Below are 13,899 nucleotides of genomic sequence, written 5' to 3' on the forward strand. Positions count from 1 at the left end.
TTTATTTACCAAAAAAATAATAAAGCTTTTAAAAGAATTAAAAATAATAAAGCTTAAAAAACATTTTATTTACAAAAAAATAATAAAGCTTTTAAAAGAATTAAAAATAATAAAGCTTAAAAAACATTTTATTTACAAAAAAATAATAAAGCTTTTAAAAGAATTAAAAATAATAAAGCTTAAAAAACATTTTATTTACAAAAAAATAATAAAAATACAAAAATAATAAAGAAACGTGATGTTTCTGATTCAGGAAAACCATGATCAAAAATTCTAATATGTAGTCAAAAAGTGCAGCCTTATACAAAAGAAATCAACACCAAGATTATTGTGTTTATACTTTAAAGGGAATTTTCCAGATGTGGCCTGGTGAAGAGTTGTCTCAGGCTGCTGTAAACAGACAGGTTCTTTTCAACCCAATGAAACTGAGAGCTTGGGAGGAAAAACAAAAAAAATCACACACTGATTTTGTTTTTTTTTTCAAAAAAGGGGGTGGGAGTGGAAAAGAAAAAAGAGAAAGCTCTCTTTAAAATCAGAGCCAAGTACTAAAACCCCATTGTTGGTTACTGTGCACTCTGCAACTCCCAGAGCCTTAAGAAAAGGGATTTAAACCTGCTCTGTGTGTTTTGACTGCACTCAGGAACTGCAGCCATCCAAAAGCTGGAAGCACAAAGCCCAGATTGGAACCACAGTGAGGCCCAGGTTCTTTACAAGATTTGGGGTTTAGTGTAGGGCAAGAATCCCAGCACCTCTGATCAGAGCAGGTGATGCTACCCACACCAGGCAGCTCAGGGAATGCCACCAGCTCCACTGCTCTTATGGGGCCACATTTCATCATCCTGCAGATCTCCAGGAAAACAGCACCTAATAACACCCAGCTGAGAAATAAACCCAGGAAAACTCAGCACAGCAGCCCTGGATTTACCAGAAGCCTTTTGTTCATCTGTCTCCACTGCTAAACCACCAGTAAGGCACAATAAAGACTGTTTTCCACAGCAGACAGTAGGAAATGGAGAGGCAAACCTTCCCCAGTGTTTTATGTGGTTTCTCATCAGAAGATTATTTTTTAGTTTTTACTAAGCTGTGGTACTAAGCCAAATCTCAGTCACTTGTGACTCAGAACTTCTCCTTTTCCCCCCTCCAATCCATCTCACCACACTCAGTGCCTCTGTTACCACCACTATTACAGAGTGCCTTCAGTCACCAAGAAGAAATGAATATTTTCTAACATTTCATGTTACTTACAGCACATGTGAATAGAACTGAATTAAGATAAAATCTCTTATCTGATTTCTTCCTGTCTTTCATTGCAATTACAGGTTCCTCTAGTCAAGACTGGACTTCCTTCTAGATTTTTTAAAAAGCATGAGGTCCTGAAGGGTTTGCAGCACTACTTTTGTATTGACTACTATATCAAAGTGGTGGAAGAAATATTTAAGGCTCATTATTAATATCCAAATGAGGTGTCATGGATGATCCACTGCTTCCATAAAGAGCCCACTATCTTAATTCTCTTTTAAAAACCTAGCAAAAACTGTTTTCATTTTGAAGAATGTAAAAAGCTGAAATGTAAATGAGTAACTAGGATGGATGCCTGTGTGAATATTGTGACTATTTCTGACTTAGGTTACAAAATCAGTCTCTTTATTTGTTAGAACCTGGACTATTTCAGCACTCTTCTCAGAGAGTTCATTCAGCTTCACAGCTGATGGACAAACCCTTCCCATGCTGAAAGCTGATGTAAAAACAAGTAAGGAAAATGCTGGAAATCCAGCACTGGGACAGCCTTTCTTTCACCAATAAAATTATCAGCAAAAGTGCAGAATTTTTTCACAGATGTTACTGGAAAAAATAGCTCCCTACAGTTTCCCAGAGAGGCACTTCAGCAGCAGCTAAAAGAAATCCAGCATTAAGATAAAACATGAGCAAAAATTGACTTTGCAGCCTGTGAAATCATAAACCAGAGAACCTGACCAAGGGTCTGTTTTTACCACACTTGCTGTTTTTAAAAACCACGTTTTGAAAAACAAAGAAATCCTCCAGCAACCTTCCCACTCCTGCTTTGGGGAGAGCTCGCTGCTCTGTGGCTGTGGGAAAAATTAACAACCAAATGTTCCAGAAAGGGAAAGTGACAGCTTTCCCAACAAAAGTTTCCTAATGAAAGATGCTGGAACTGCAACTGTTACATAACATTTTCTTGTGATTTCTTTTTTTTTTTTTTTTTCAATTACTCCCATGCCTGAGTTTAGCACTCTGGTGGGACTGAAGTCAGAACCCACCTCACACAAAGGTGTTTATTTTTAAAGGACACCAGAACATCCCCTGTCACACAAACTGCCTGAACAATTTGCTGGCCACATTCCACAGTATTACCACTCCAACTTCTGCTCAATATTGTGTTTTAATTAAATTATGCCTGTCCATTCTTTTTTTCCCCCCTCAATCTCTCTACAGCAGCATTTGAAATAAATAACATTTGGAAGTTTTCCTCTAGGTGCATCACAAATAGCAGCAATATCCATGATCAGGATCCTGAAGAACCTTTTCTTTCCCAAGACCACTTTTTATACAGAAAATAACAAAGGTTTACATACATAAGATTGAACTTTAGCCTAATTAAAACTCCCATTAACACAAATGCAAGCAGGGGCTCAGTGTCCTGCAGCCATACTACAGCAACACTTCCATACACAAAAACATCATTATTGCACCAAGAGAGACCAGGTAGCAGGATGAAAAAACATTAATATACAAAGTAAAAGCTAAAAAGTGTCTTTTCTTTCCTTCATGTTCACTTAATGATTGCTTTCTGCAGGAGACAGAAGGAGGAGAGCTGTTAATTATATCAAGAATACACCTCCAGGATAGAGTGAGAGGGGGATGCCATGGCAACTGGCAAATGCAACAGTGAGCAAAATGGTCACCCTTTGGTAGGAGACCATGAAAGAGCTCGTCCTTTTGTCCCCCCCATCCCCACCTCCTCCTTCCCCCTCCTTTCTTGTCATCTTTGCTGCATTAATAAAGCATACAGACAACTCAGGAAAAACAACTTTTTCTGTAAGCAGTCTCTGACGTCTTGATGTGCAGGAAGAAAAGATGAAAATTAGCAGCATGTGGGTGGAACAAAAAGGGGGAGAAAACACATGAGGTAGAAGATGATTATTTTCTAATTATTTAATATTCTCCTAATCTCCTCCCATTCCCAGCAAAGTGCCTTTACAGAAGGCTTTTAGCTGTTTCCTGAAGAGAACAGCTTGGTGGTTTGTTGCTTTGTGGGTTTTTTATAATGTGAGAATTTGAGAAGAAAACGCTCTAGACACCCAAGGCAGTTCAAAGAAGTCACTCTCAAGTTTTCTCCTTGAAGAAAAATGCCTGAGAGCCCATGTCACTGCAGTGCTGACTGCATTCCACAGCAGAAGGGGAAGAATCCATGGGAGTGCCCTCTAGCTTCACTCACAGCAGAAAATGTTTTCCTTTCCAAGTGCAATATCACATTCCCTGAGAGGTCCCATCAGCAGAGCCCTGCTCCAGAGTCCATCTGAGCTTCTTGTGTGGGGGTTCAGCACAGCCCTCACAGATCAAACCCACCAATGACCCCAGAAAACTCTTCAGTATGAAATTGTGAATTCAGACTACTGATCACAGCCCTGGGAAGGAGTAAAAACCGGTGGAAGGAGAAAACAAGACCTCAGTTACCTGTTCTGAACTAGAGAAGGGCAGGAAGAGCACTAAAGCAGCACCTTTATACTACAACACTTCTATATAAAACAACACTTTTCTATCACAACAGCAGCAGCAGAACTTTATAAAAATCAGGGATCACCCTGGCAGCCTGCCAGGAGCCTGAAAGGCTCATTTGCATAACCTGATTGTGTTTGTAATAAAAGTCATTGTTTTGATTCTGGTAGTAGCTTCATGAAGCATCACTTTTAATTAGAGCTGACACTGAAATCTGCTGATGTGTTTTGACTGGAGGTTGACAGAGGGAAATGGGGAAAGCACTTGGAGTTTGGCAGCAGCCAGGGGGAGAAGGTGGCCATGGTTGTGTTCCTGAGGAGGAGGCAAGTGAAGCAAAAGGTGAAAGGGAGAATTTGGGCAGCCAGAAGCAAGCAGGGAGAGCTCAAGGCCTGGCAGATGGAGCAGCAAAGAGCAGTTGAAAATTTCCTTTCTCTCCCCGACACTTCAGGGATGGAGTTGGTCCCAGAGCAAGGATTTTTTGGCTAAGGCAGCAGTGAGTCTTAAATAACTCAGCAATGTTGAAATAGCCCCTTCTCATGACATTTGGATGATATACTATACCTTGAAGAGCCAATAGAAATTTCAGCTCCTACAACACCACCCGTTACCAGGGCTTCCTACAGAGCCCCAGATTCTCAGGGGTCACAACCCAGGACCAGAGACTCAGTGGCATTTTGGAACTTGGCCTCTGAACACTCTTGTATTTTTAGAGATGTTAAATCCAGCCCTGTGTGCAATGTTGATTTTTACAATGTTTTAAAGTATTTGTTTTATATAAATTCAGTTCTCAGGATCAGTGATACATTAGATCCCAACACACAACCACAGAGTTTTAACTGTCTTGACTTTCAGCACTGGTGAAAGATGTACTTTTAGTTCTAAGGAATTTAATATTAAGTCCACAGTAATAAAAATACCTTTTCAGATTACAGGAACACAGAAGACAGATGGGCTCTTAAACTAAAGTATCTCCACATGCATGTATAGAATATTCTGTGCAATACAAAGCTTCACCTTAGCTTGTACTGCAATAACTTTCCCATCTCAGTGTGTCCTTAAGAGCATAAAATGAAGGATTTCCCAAGAGCAATTTCAGGCAGTCAATGGAAAGGTCTATTAGGAATTCTCTAATTCTCTAGAATCCTCAGCCCTGCCAGCATGTCCCCTCCTTGGTCCTCAGGACAAGGCATTAAGTACAATGCTGTTCAAAATCACACCAGTCTGCCTCAACCTTTCCTCCTCCCTCAACAAGAACTCCATTTGCAGGGACCATTAATTTCATAGAGAAAATCACAGTTGGCAAGACTAAAAATATAACTCAGAGCAACTGAGATGACTGCTTTCAGGATCTCTGCAAATCTTTCAGATAACATTCTCAGACAGAAAAATCAAAGAAAAGAGCAAGAAACCTTCAAACTGCTGCTTCCTCAGAAGGTCAATTAATCTCCAGGGTAACTTTAGTTACTTGATTGCTAAAGATCCAGCTACCACCACTGGATTTCAGCCCATTTGATAGGTGCATATCAAAAGTCTTATTCACACTTAAGAATTTAAAGGGAAAAGGACAAAAACTGGAGGAATGAATTACTTTTGGCCACACCTTTCTCCACAACAGCATTAATATCAGCACTTAAAAATGTTGCATCACCACTCTGTAAAGTGTGAACCAAATTGTGCTGGAGTTGATTAATATATCACTAAAAAAATATTAATATTGATACTGAAAGAAATGTCCCAGCAACTTACACAGAACATCATTTCATATCAATTTTTGGAATTGATGGCAAACACTCCAATTTCTCCAGTCCTCCAGGAGCACTGGAACTTATCATGGCAAGGTTTTGTACCTCTGCATTTTCTGCCTTCTTCAAAGCTTCTTTCTCAGCCACTTGCCATGTTTTTAGCTGATTTTGTAGGTGATGTGCCTCTCAATGGCTCAAAACACTCCTAAGAACTAGAGAGGATTTCTGAAACCAAGTCAAAGGGTCACAGCCTTGCCAAGCCATTAAAAAGATTAGATCTGCTCACAGAAGTGTAAGGACCCACTTTGTCCAGCTGCTCTCATGACTGCTCTATTGTTTCCTGCTTGTGCCTGGAGAGGTTTTAACATTGTTGTTAAATATTTAGGTTAGAAACTCTGACTGCTCTGGAAGAAAGTTGAAAAGCCAGAATTTAAGTAATGCCTAATTTTAGTAGCAAGTGAAAACTTTCATAAAGAAACAATATAATGCCTGCAACTTTAAAATACAAGAGCCAGCTGAAAAAAGACATATTTCAAGGTGGATTTTATGCCTTTTTTTTTCTTTTTTTACTGTCAATTTCTTGGGCTAAGTGACTGAAGAACCACAGGCCCTGCAAACCCACTGAAACCATGCAGGAACAAAGCATTTCCCCTGCTGCAGCAGCTCTGTACATGACATCATTTGCTTACAGAAGGCAAATACTTGCCAATTTTAAATAAAACAGGATTCAGTCTGCTGAAAACAGACAGATGTCTACAAGAGTGGCTATTCCTGTGTCTCCACACTAATTCACAGTGCTGTAGGAGCAGCTTCACACAGCTTGCAAGATCCTGCTAGGAGCAGAGCAAAATGAGAGTGCAGGATGTAATAACCTCGTTAGCTGGGACTGCTTCCTAAGAGGGAAAGCTTCCAAGTGCAGCATGTGAAGGGGCATGTTTTATTTCAAGTGATTTAACAGGAAATCTTAGTGCTCCCAGTGCTGTTAAATACTAGCTCACCTATTGTCTCTACTCTCAGGATTAGTTTGTGTGCAGCTTTTTCACCATTCTCATGTTTTGCCACATGCCTGAGTGCCTGGAGACTGCTGGAAAAACAGGAAGAGCAGTGACATTCCCTGAACCTTCAAGAAAGCCCAGCAAGGAATTGGGTTGATAAAGGAGAATTTGGTGAGTGGTTTTTAAAAAGGTGAACACATCCAAAAAAAGCAACAGTAACATTACTTTTTAAAGAAGCTTTCTAGCAAATTCTTTTTATTTTGAAGTCATAAATCACAGTGTGATGATGTCTATTTTTTCCCTAAAATAAACTAAAAAAGGTTTACCATGCTGAGCTAACATTTATTTATTAAAAAAATTTAAAACCTGAAATACCAGACTACAAGCAAGCCAACACTTGTACTAAATACCTCTCTTGACATTTCTGTTCATTCCTATAGTTCAATGGAACAATGTTACTGACTTCCTGAGGGGCACAAATTGGAGAAAGTTACTTCCATGAAAACCTAATAAAGAAAAAAAACCTACCTTTCCTCTTACATCCTCTCCTATTACTCTGCTAAGAGATGCACTATAGAAAAGCACATTTTAACTGAACAAAAATTATGGAAAATACAAATCTAGTAAATACTTTGGGGCTGCAAAATGAACACCAATAAATATGTCATTCATCCAGTTTTCTTCTTGGCCTTGATTTCACATTCAGAACTGAGAAATAATGATCCATTTACAGCTATTATAATTGTTTCCTTAGTAAACCCAGAAACTACAAGCTAAAAACAAACTGAGTAACAGTTTGTTTTTAACAGAGTTAAAGAAAATCTATCTGGTATCTCTGGAGCAGAGTGCAATGCCAGCAAGGCAAGAGCTGATGAGGTTGGAGCCCTTAGGGAGCAGAGAGAAGTAATTACCATCCATGAAATGCTGGGCTATGATGTGGACATTAGGGAAATTGTAGTATGCCATAAATATTTCAATTTGAAGATCATTTGGGGTTTCCCCAAAAGCTTTTGGGCATGAAAACAATCCTGCAAGCCTGCTATAAACAGGAGCACTGACACTAATGAAGGGGTGATCTTCCTACTAATGCAGATGGCACCAGTGCAAGGAAAGTGGGCATTTCTAGGTGCTGCAGACACTCAGCAACAGATTTGTCTGTACAGACTCATAAAAGCAGCACTCAAAGGTTTCAGAGCTTACCTGTTTCTGTGCTGATGCTCCCATATGCACCTGGCAAAACTTGACTGCCTGTTCGAGTGCTGCTTCTTCATCCACCTGAACACAGAACCACAACTAATGAAGTCATAATTACTTAGCTCATCTATAAATCTAATTAAATGGAGATGAAATGGGGATGTAGAGCATGGAAGCAGCAGTTCTACAGCAAAATGCTGACCTTAAATTATTCAGGAGCACATCCCCAAAGATAAATACCCAGCTCTCTCAATTCAAACTAACGTTTAGCTGAACAAACACCATGTAAGTGGTACTACAGCTCTTAACTAATTTCAGAAATTTAGTTTTAAAACATGGAGAAATCTACTCCCTATCCCCAGCAGTGACCTTGTCAAGAGAATGGTTCTTTGGGAAGGTTTTACACAGATAAAGGGCTTGGTTTAGCAATTCCTGTTAGACCCTAAAACCTGAGGCCACAGAGACAAATGCCAATTAATCACACAATACCTGTTTAATCAGCATGTATGTTTCAGACATGATCTTCTCAATTTTGCCCAGGTCATAGGCCATAACTTTCTGGCCCTGCTGCCACACTCGATAAGCATCGAGCAGAAGTGTTTTTCCAGACTCCACATCCTCAAGTAATTTCCTCTTCCTGCTTGACCTCTGGACAGGTTCTTCTGTAGGTGCTGCTTGAATTGTTCCTTTAGCTGCCTGCTGCTGGTGTTTTGAGCTGATGCTGAGCTCCTCCAAGGAAAGTTCTGGAGTCCTGCTCTCGGGAGCCCTGTCCTTGGAGCTCCGGCCGGGCTGCAGCCGCTCCGGCTCGCCGCGCTTACAGGAAGAATCAATTTTGTCAGGGTCATTGGAAAAGCCATCAAGATCCATGGGCTCAGCTGAGCCAAGGCCAGGAAGCTCTTTAATCTCCTTGTCACTCCTGTCCTCCTGCTCCAATATGTCCATAGCATGGGGGATTTGTCCCTGGGTGGCTTCCTTCACTCCATTTTCAGTACCATGCACTGCTCCATCTGACAGAACGGCCTTTTTGGGGAGCACATCCTTCCCCTCTTCAGCACTGCTTTTATTGGACACGTCTGTTGTCATCCTTCCTGAAGCAAGGCTAGAAGACTTGGAACCCTGATCCTCTGAAACCTTAATAAAAGAAATCATTCCTTTCTGTTATCATTGAAATCATAAAGCAGTTGAGCACAGCTGAAACTATCATGAATATTGACCAGTACCTTTCATTACTGCTTCTGCTGAAGAAAATGCATTTATTCTGTGTTCACTCTTTTTTGTTCCTCAATATTAATTAATCCAGGCCACAAATCTTACAATTATAAGTATTTTAATGAGTACAAACAACCACAGAGAAGTGTCAACAGCTCAGGCTGAACCGAAGCCCCAGTGTTTCTTTTCCCTCATGCTAAGGGATCCAACTAAATGAAATCCAAGGTATTAACTGCACAAATTTTTCTTCTAGCATATTGAAATCAAAACCAAATCTGTTTCTTTTGGCAGTTGCAGATCAAGCTCAAGTTTAAGACTCTTTCCTTTCGTTATTCTTACATAACCTTCTTGTTAATAGATCAAGTAGGCAAAACCCTGCTATAGTATTTTACTTTTTGCACCTTTACTTTGGGGGTCTTCCAAAGGTAGAAAACCTCAGTAGATCATCTTTTCTTTCAAAAATGGACAATGATACAACTCTTACATCCAGATTTATGAACAAACTATTTAATATACAGAGTTCCAGTGTTCTTGCCCATGTTTTCATTTAGTTGGTTAAACCTACAGTCTGTTAACTTAGAAAATCCTTAGAACAAGTTCTTCCTTGAATGTATTTACAAAGCAAAGTTCCAATATCCAGATTCCTTAACCTGGGAACTGATGAGCTTCTGTGTGACTTTTAAAAACTAAATCTAGATTACAATCATATGTAATCATGAGTGTGGTGCTGTCAAGGACTAGCAGTGAAAAGTGTCTAGGCATGTAACACCAAGCTGTCTGGGTTTGTTTTGCAAGAGGAATCTTAGTTCATTTTAAAAGGAATTTTCCTATAGACCTCACCTGAAAATGGAGAGCTTGAACATTACATGTATCTACCATTAGTTGATGTTTAAGGGACAGTGAGACCAAACTTACTGCAATCTTGCAATCCTTACTGCAAACTGTATTTGTTACTGAAATTCAAAACCAAAAAATCAACAATGCTGGAAGAAAATTTTCAGTGTAGTGGCACATAAACAAAAGGTATTGGGAGTAAGTGCTTATAAATGCAGTCTTTGAATCTCAGGAGATGTAAGGAATGAGTGAACACTGCAAGAGCTAATTACTAAATGAGAGCCATGGAGTGCCCTGCTGCCTCACCTGGGTGAGATCGTTGAGAGTGTCCTCCAGCACCTTCACTGTGAGCACAAAGGCTTGCTGGGCCAGCACCTGGCGATCGGCATCACGCAGGTACTTCCTGTCCCCAGCAAGAGAGAGAAATGAAGTTAGCTGCCAAAAGCTCCCAGCCTCCAAAGCAAGGACCAGGAATGGCTTAGGTTGAAAGGTGCAGCTGTGGGTGTGTGTTCTGTCCCCATCAGTCAGAGCTGGGGCAGTTCTCTGCTGTCCATGGGGCAGTTTTTCCTTTATCTCTCCCACAGCCAATCCTCCCTGCAGGAGATCTCTGCTGTCCATGGCCACTGAGTGTCCCTGCAGGGCTGATCCAATTCCATCATCCCATGGGGAGATGCTGCATTGCCCAGGGCAGGAGCCAAGCATTCCTACCTGGATCCAATGTGAGCCTGGCACAGCCCAGCAGCCTTTGCCCAGTGCATTGCCAGAGGAGCAGCTTCTGCTGCCCTGCATGGCCAGAGGGAGCCCAGGCCCATCTGCAGCAGCCCTGGAGCTGCAGAGGAAAACTCCCCCCTTGTGCAGGATCCCTGCTCCAGCAGAGCCACAGCTGGCACTGCAGGAGGGCTGAGCCCCCATGGGATGGGGCTGTGCCACCCCCCTGACACACAGGGGGACAGGGCCTGCTCTCACTCTGGCTGTGGTTTGTTTTTCTTTTTTTTGTACTACTGCATTTGTATTTTTAATCTTCCTAGTAGAGAACTGCTATTCCTGCTCCCATATCTTTTCCTGAGAGCCCCTTGATTTAAAAATTATAATAATTTGGAGGGAGGGGGTTTGCATTTTCCATTTCAGGGGAGGCTCCTGCCTCCCTTAACAGACATCTCTCTTTTCAAACCAAGACACAGGACATTGAAAGAAAAACAAGAACAAGCCAATACAACAACTTTAAAACATAAGAAACAAACAAAAATCCACAGGTGCATTCTGAAATATAACAATATTGGGATTTAACTCTTTAGCTTTGTTTCCCTCCACTTCTACCCTCCCCACAAGATCAGAGATGACAGCTCTGCCTACAACCAGAGGGAAGGGGAGAAATGAGAAAACACCAAGCAACCAAACCCAGAGCAAACCAGACAACCAGATTTACAGTTTTCTTGTATCAAGACTTCTGTGCCCCTCAAATACCAGCTTTTTATTCAATCCTTTTTTTGAAAAAGAATCTTATAGTTACACAAAGCTATGTTGAACTCTCAGGTGATTTTCATGTTCTGGATAAAGCGAGCATGTGAGATTAAGGACATCAGCAAATCCTCTCTCTTTGATCATATCAGTTGCCTTTGAACCCAGGAGTTTTAGTTCTAAAAATCCTGGGTTCATGGGTGTGCTACTACCCTTTTTTCCCTAGTAAGTATTACAAAAAAAATCATATTTTATGTGTAAAACATTCACTCTACAGCTTCATTTAATTTACTAGAGCACTGTAATTTCAGTGTATTTGGACACAATGTTTTAGTCTGCTTTCAAGCAAAACACTTCCAGCTGTCATTCCCACCTAATCACATTTAATGGAAAACTTAATTTCTATTTCAGAATTAGCTGGTTTGAATGAGAGGCCTAGAAATCAAGTAAATAACTCTGAAGGGTACTATTTCAGTCAAAAGGCCAAATTTTAAATACGCATATTTCCTCTCTATGATTTTAGGTTAAATTGGTAATTTTGCTCTCTTTTCTCTGAAAAGCAAACCATAAACATCTGACTCCTCATTAGTTCAGTAATAACTAAAACAACCATGTTTTTAAAAATAGGGTTGTTCCAGGCATATACCAGACACACCCAGAATTATCTGTATTTCTAATTTCCTCTAACAACTGCACCTCACCATGGCTGGCACTGGCTGATCTAACATGTCAAATTATTTGTTTTTTGAATTCAGTCTAGACTTACAAATAACATAATATTTTTAGTACAGCTATGGGTTTGCTTAGGACAGAAATTGAAACCTTCTATGGTTCAGTCCTTCTGACATGTTAAAAGTCAAAGCATTTTTGGCTTCAAGTTTGCTGAACAAGGGGTGACATATTCCCAGCCACACTACAATCCATGCAAATTCACATGCACTCACACTCAAAAACACATGAAGAAACCTTCAATGCCTCCAACTTCTTGCCATCAATCATTCATGTTTCATTTCTTAAACATTTGCCAGAGACCAATTTCAACATTTCCCACAGGACAACCTACTAGAATTTTACCTCAGTGTTTTCCTTGGATGTTTATTTTGGTCTTCCCATTGATACGAGTCCATATATAGCTCACACTAATAGCTTCTTTTTTCTTAAATAAGGTTAATGCAATTAAAATTAGATCACCCCTGAACAGGATAAGCTTTTTAAATAGCATCAGCTGCCAAGAGGCACACAGGCATTGTTCAGGACATCAAGGATTACAGGAAGGCAGGATGCTGGGCCCTGACCTCCCGCGCCGCGCGCGCCTCTTACGCAAGGGCCAGCACAGGGTGCCCCAGCCACCCTCTGCTCCTCCAGAGAATCCCTCCACGTGACACAGCACACCTCTGTAAGCCTGCTAGGCACCCCCATGGCTGCTCTGAGTCTCAGCAGAAAGGCAGAGAAACTCCAGGCTACTTTATAGAATCGTCATCTGTGGAAAAATTAACCACGGTTGCCTGTGGGAAATGGATTTGTTGATAGAAAGCTCACACAGTCTTACACATCTGTATGTAAACACTGAGATAAAGTGTGTTGACTTATTATGGAATAGACATGACATTGTTAAGAGAAAGATTGAACTAAAAGCAAGTTTTAATAAGTTTTAAAATAGGGTTTTGTAAAAGGACTAGATATTTTAGAGAATTAGAATTGTGAAAGATCCACTGTAGTAGAACTACGTAGGGAAAAATACAGGTAATTAGAAATAATAATAGTATTAGAAGTAATAACAGTATTGTGTAGTAAAAGTCAATAAGCTGAAAAACATTTATAAAGTATTGTAATTAAGAAGTAAGTTAGTTTTTGATAAAATAGAGTTGAGTTTTATATCTTTTTTGTCTCACTATTCATTGAGACAGATAATAAAATCTTTTAAAACTCCTCTCAGTTACCCCATCTCTGTAAAAGCCAAGAAAACCAACAATTCCACTCTATTCCCAAGGGAATCTGTCTCAAGACTTTTTTCCCTAAACAAAGACCAGCTTTAAATAAAACAGTCATACAGCGACCAAAACCCACTGAAAAGCTTTACAACAAACGGCTTCAACTGAAATAAACCTCTCGTACTTTCCCTGATCAGGGGTCCTCTGCAGCATGGAGGAGACCTTGAGCAGGGTGCTGTAGTCCCTCAGCTGGGAGAGCACGTTGAGCAGCAGCACGATGGAGCGGTTCATATGAGAGGCGAAACTGCCCGGCCGGTCGATCTCATCCACGGGGATGCGCCAGATGCCCTGGGGGGGAAACAGACACTGCAAATGGGGATCACACTGAAAAAACATAGCTAGAGGGGAAAGAGACACTGCAAATGGGGATCACACTGAAAAAATACAGCCTGAGGGGAAAGGGACACTGCAAATGGGGATCACACTGAAAAAACACAACCACAGGGGGAAACAGACACTGCAAATGGGGATCACACTGAAAAAATATAGCTAGAGGGGAAAGGGAACTTTCAAATGGGGATCACACTGAAAAAATATAGCTAGAGGGGAAAGGGAACCTTCAAATGGGGATCACACTGAAAAAACACAACCACAGGGGGAAAGGGAATCAATCCCTTCAAATGGGGATCCAGCTGGAAAAAATACAGCCTGAGGGGGAAAGGGAATCAATCCCTTCAAATGGAGATCCAGCAGGAAAAAAATACAGCCACAGTGGGAAAGGGAACTTCAAATGGGGAT

The 13,899-nt window shown here is 40.7% G+C and overlaps 2 protein-coding genes across 2 annotated transcripts in view; one reads left to right on the plus strand and one right to left on the minus strand.

Moving 5' to 3' along the window:
* Positions 1-13,899, plus strand: part of KLHL22 (kelch like family member 22) — a 303,656-nt gene that overhangs the window by 104,100 nt on the left and 185,657 nt on the right. The gene's annotated exons all lie outside the window — the stretch shown is intronic.
* The window catches only part of CABIN1 (calcineurin binding protein 1), a 116,572-nt gene that overhangs the window by 18,022 nt on the left and 84,651 nt on the right, over positions 1-13,899 (minus strand). The window contains exons 31-34 of the mRNA XM_071445630.1: positions 13,286-13,449; positions 10,019-10,115; positions 8,159-8,800; positions 7,676-7,750 (exon numbers count right to left, since the gene is read on the minus strand). Coding sequence (XP_071301731.1) covers positions 7,676-7,750; positions 8,159-8,800; positions 10,019-10,115; positions 13,286-13,449 — 978 coding nt within the window. The remainder of the gene's footprint in view (positions 1-7,675; positions 7,751-8,158; positions 8,801-10,018; positions 10,116-13,285; positions 13,450-13,899) is intronic.

This window comes from Agelaius tricolor, unplaced genomic scaffold (assembly GCF_023055355.1).
Source record: "Agelaius tricolor isolate 1412-34295 unplaced genomic scaffold, bAgeTri1.0.p SCAF_20, whole genome shotgun sequence".
In the NCBI taxonomy this organism is placed as follows: domain Eukaryota; kingdom Metazoa; phylum Chordata; class Aves; order Passeriformes; family Icteridae; genus Agelaius; species Agelaius tricolor.